Source organism: Penaeus chinensis, chromosome 28, assembly GCF_019202785.1.
Source record: "Penaeus chinensis breed Huanghai No. 1 chromosome 28, ASM1920278v2, whole genome shotgun sequence".
Taxonomy (NCBI): Eukaryota; Metazoa; Arthropoda; class Malacostraca; order Decapoda; family Penaeidae; genus Penaeus; species Penaeus chinensis.
This window is the reverse complement of record NC_061846.1, coordinates 24,413,061-24,418,060: the sequence shown is the minus strand read 5'-3', so window position 1 is coordinate 24,418,060 and position 5,000 is coordinate 24,413,061. Positions and strand designations below refer to the sequence as shown.

At 36.5% G+C, this 5,000-nt stretch overlaps 1 protein-coding gene across 3 annotated transcripts in view; it reads left to right on the top strand.

Moving 5' to 3' along the window:
• The window catches only part of LOC125040169 (sec1 family domain-containing protein 2-like), a 13,781-nt gene that overhangs the window by 2,336 nt on the left and 6,445 nt on the right, over nt 1-5,000 (top strand). For all 3 annotated transcript variants that reach the window (XM_047634707.1, XM_047634708.1, XM_047634706.1), the window contains exons 3-6: nt 1-61; nt 991-1,168; nt 3,544-3,725; nt 4,872-5,000. The exon at nt 1-61 is cut by the window's left edge and continues 173 nt beyond it; the exon at nt 4,872-5,000 is cut by the window's right edge and continues 44 nt beyond it. In XM_047634707.1, the coding sequence (XP_047490663.1) occupies nt 1-61; nt 991-1,168; nt 3,544-3,725; nt 4,872-5,000 (550 nt within the window). The remainder of the gene's footprint in view (nt 62-990; nt 1,169-3,543; nt 3,726-4,871) is intronic.

The following is a 5,000-nucleotide window of genomic DNA, read 5'->3' as shown; positions in this document are numbered from 1 at the left end:
TGACGAAGGAGTTTTAATGAATCAGCTTGAACAGACCATCTTAGGATGGATGGGAAATATGGTATGAATATTTTGTATGTATAGCATTGCACTGTTAGTAATGTTACCACCATTATGGCACATGGTGAGAATGGGACACTAGAGCCCAGGCGTCAGCTTTAGTTAGAGGTAATAATCAGAGGTGGCAGAGCTCAGTGGTAGAGCACTGGCTTTGTAGTTGCAAGAACCTGGGTTTGTGCTTGGTTGCCCGTCTCAATTGACTGAGCTGGGAGTGAGTACCGGTATGCTGATGTACGGGTATGCTCTAATGGTGGTAACTTTGTAAGTCATATCTTGCAATGTCTATTGTGGGTTTACAGAGGAAATTTATTTTTTAAGACTTGAAGCTTCATGTTTAGTATATCAGGATCCAATGTAGAAGTACTCTACTATTAGTCAGTAGCTCTTCTTATCAGCTTGTTTTCTAATTAAGAGACAGAAATTATAGATTAGGTATATCAAGGTCATACCATTTGATCTAACCATCACAAGAAGTAATAATATTTCACTGTTATTTACTATAGAAATTAGGGAATTATGTTTAAAAAGAATTAATACTAAAAGCCTAGTAATATTAAATAAATGTCATGCAGTAACCAATCATAATCTAATGCATGCAAAGCGAGTAAGGGTAGAAAACATTTCTTCGTTGATCGCTCATCAGTGAAAACACATGAAATTCAGGATTCTGAATGTGTTCTTATAACACCAAGTATACTGTCATCAAGTTATATTTACAAAAGTAGGTAGTGCTTTCAAAAGAAATCTTTAAGTTGATGCTATATTAAATAAAGTAAACTAGAAATTTGTGAAAATGGAAGACAAAAACAATGGAATATATTAAATGTCTTTAAATGTTGCATTCTCTGTTGTTATTGCCTTTATTGCTTCTAGCTTCATATAAGTATAATCTTTACTAGTACAATACTCTATTGACAAATTTTCTTTCAGAATTACACTGTGGAGATTTTCTACATTCCCCTTGTGGTGGTTCCCTACTCAGAAAACCTCTTCTTCATGCCGCCCTTTGCTGATCTCTATCCATTACTCAACACAGATGTTGCAAGACTGGCTAAACTGCAGCAAGCTCAAGCCAAGGGAGAAAGGGTGAAGCTGGTAGAGAGTTTAGGTAGGCTGTTCCCTTTTATCCTCTGCCCTCCCTTACCTGCAAAAATGCCTCACAGAATAGGCATGCTTTAATTTATATACAGCACAGTCATTGTTAGTTACCTATGTGTATGCATTTATCATTTCCTTGAACTTGAACTGAGGAAACATTTCGACATGTATACCTAAAGGGTTAAAGTGGGGTGTATAGAAAATGTTTTATAGCAAGGATAGATGAAACAAGACCAGCCTTTACTGCCTCAGTTTATCTTAGTTGCATGTAGGTGCAGTTAAAAACACAAAAGTGAAAAATTGCAGTTTGACATTTTAACTGAACACAGAGTTATTGATTTCATCTATGTTGTGATGCAGACCATTCATCCTCCACTCCCTCTCTCTCAGTGTTCAGTAATATACAGTAGAAGTTTATATAAGACTGAATTATGCAATTTGCCTGCACTGAATTTTAGAACATAACCCAATAGATCTGGCTGATAAGATAACACATCATGAAAAATTTTGCTGGCTGAAGGCTTGATGATGAGGATATGCTGTCATGGAAAAATTTGGCTAAAGTCTGAGTGACGGGAATATGCCATCATGGAAAATGACTCGTGTTCACAAAGCTTTTGGATTAAGATTAGACTCGGTGGGCATGTTTACCAGTAAATTAGCGTGGAATGTACCATCCATGAGCCATAACTGGAAGAATGCCGGCTGGAGGGAGGACACTATATCTGTGCTCAGGTTCCCATTCCTTCTTGCTATGATCAGGATTGCAGAGTTTATTACAGAAAATTTAATAATTAGAAGATATAAAAAATGACTTGCATAACAAAATGTTATTTATTGTTATTGCACAGAGTTTATGACTAACTAGAGAGATTATATAAAGTTTGTTCAAGAAAATAGTGGATTACCATCTTGATACAGCACATCAAATCACAAGTATAGCCCTTGGAAAAAGGGCAGAAATGCCATAAACCCTTATGCAGTGAAGGAGATAATAACATTGCAATAAAGAGGCAAGGAGTATTTACATGCCACGAGTGTTTGTGTGGGCTGGGCCTATGAACCACAAAGCCAGGAGAGTCATCACTCAAGTGAGCCTAATGCCCAGAATTTAGGCCACATGCGGGCAGTGAGGCACCGGATCCAATGGATTAATGTTGATAGTACAGTTACCTTTCAGGTGACATGTAAAGAATGTTCATATGGGCTGCTGGAAAAGGTGGGGAACCACACTTATGGACCACTTTCTTTTTCCTGTTTTCAGTTAAACTCATACAGATATTAGTTGTACAAAAGGACATCTTTCAGTCATATTACATAATATTTGCAAGGCATATTATGTAATATATTACTGTATTACGCAAAGGTGTAGTCTTTGTGATATTCATAGGCTCTTTAACCTTGGGGTACATCATTTATAGTAAAATAGAGCCATTTATAGTGAATAACTAAAGTACCATATGATAGTAATGCGTTCATTCAAATCAGATCTTGCATTTACTTTACTTTTAATTGTTTTTATTGCTAATTATTGCTATTTTATTTGATCTTTGTATTTCCTTTGGGAGGATGGAGCCAAGCTGTGCTGGGCTTTATTTTTCAATTGGATGATTGTGTGAGCCGAATGATAAAGCTGAATCTCGATGCTGACTGCATCTTATCACCATATACTCATGGTTTTGAAGATTGTATATGTTACTGTCTCCAATATGATTTCTTCTCTGTTTCTTGAACATCATATAGGACAATATTTGATGCTGAAGTGGTATTTGTGAGATAGAAGACATATCTTTGTGCAGTGTTGACGGTTGTAGACGACCATGGCAGTGAGTTCAGACTGCACCCCAGAATCAAGCTTAAGATAATCATCATTTATATAGTAGTATTTATTGATGCACCTCTAGAACACCTTGGAGGTTTGTGGCAGTTTTGATTAAGCTCTTCTTTTTGATACTTGTGACAGAGGAGAAGGCAAGTGATAGGGAGCCATGACCAAAATGAGCACGTTTGTTTATCTTGTGATCTCCATTGCCTCTGTTGTGGCAACCCATCCAGGATACACCTAACTGCTCTGATGGCATTAGCAAAAAGCATTGGGGTTGAGTGTCCTTTTATTAGGTAGATTATTGATTTTGTATGATTTTTGTGTAATATTATTTTCAAAGTAATTATATGTTGTTGTTATTCCTTAACTGGTAACTTTGAGAGAGTAAACTGAGGGTTTTCATTCACAAAATGTATTATCTCCCAGGATGTGTTTGCAGCCCAAAAGATGTGGGTCATTTGTTATGTATAGAGGAGAACATCAAGGCCATAAACATCATTTTCTTCATGCAGGAAATTTTGTGGATATTTCTCAATAATTTGATTTAATTCCTCTTTCAGCTGATGTGGAGTTTCATCATTTACCATTTGAAATGCGTATTATGATTCGGCAATTTGTGGTGTGCATCCATAGCCTAATGCAGGGGATGAATGCTAGGGATGAAATCTTTTCTGTTGGCCACACCGCACGCATCATCGGCTCAGAGCTGGACTCTTTCAATCCAGCCAGGCAGAGGAGAAAGGTAGCGAGAGTACTACATTCTGTGCCATTACATTAGTGCTCTGTTTTGTTATTCCATGCCAGTGTTTATTATAGTATGTATGTAATGTTAAATTAACTCAATGTTGGCAGGATGTCAAGATTACATGCCAAGTCCACTTTATTTCTTTGTTTATAGGTTGTCTCCACAAGTTCTTAATCACCAAGGAGTCAATCAGTAGTCCTACCTAGCACACCTGTTTACCATTTTCCTTTACTTTTGGAATGTTTCTATTGCTATTAGCATTTTAATAATATTATGATAATCATAATGTCAACAACAATAATAACATTATTTTTATTAGTAGCATTAGAAAAAAATATTTCTCTGGAAAACTCAAGGGAAGAGGAAATCAGCTGAGGACACGTAGTCTGACTAATCGGCTCCTTGGTGGCTGAGTACTTGTGAGCAAACACATTTCACAAAAGAAAATGATAGTAGACGGGGAAATTCCCAGCACCATTACGCTGCCAGGAAAACGCTGTGTTAATTTTTTTTTAATTTTTTTTTTTTTATTTATTTTTTTTTTTTTGCGAAATGTCTCTGCACATAGATGGCTCTGCTAGTGCTTAGCCACAAAGGAGTCAATTAGTAGACCTCGTGACCTTACCTGATTCACCTTCCCTTGAATTAGTGGGAAAAACTTTTTTTTACTAAAGCTATGAATATTGATGGTGTTATTTTTATTATAGATATAATAATGTTATAAACATTAGTAAGAGCAAAATATGGTAATGTAAAATATTTTTGTAAATCAAGGAAAAGGGTAAATGGGGGAGACAGGCAGCACTTGTAATTGGCTCATTGGTGACTTATTAAAAGTGTAGCCATCTATGTGTAAAAACATTAATAAAGTAAACTCATTGTGGGCAATGCATGTATGTTTATGCCACACTTGTTGGGTTTATGTTAACGTAGCTATTTTTCTATGTGTTATTTGTTTGAAATTTAGGTGGCTTTCATATTGCCACTCTCTTTCATCCTTTTTATAGTAGATTTGCAATATTTTCAGCATTATTTGCAGCATTTTCTCTTTTTAATGGAATTGCTGAAATGGAATAATGCTCAGTGTTCACTCAACCTCTCTGTCAGTCAAGAGCCATTCCTGTTATTTTCTCTTTTTCACAGAATGCTGCAAACAAAGTATCAATTGTCTTAGTGGACAGAACCTTAGACCTGGCGGCAGCTTCCATTTTCTCTGGTGAGACTCTGATGGAGCGGATCCTGTGCCTCCTGCCCAGGCTCTTTGGCCATCAC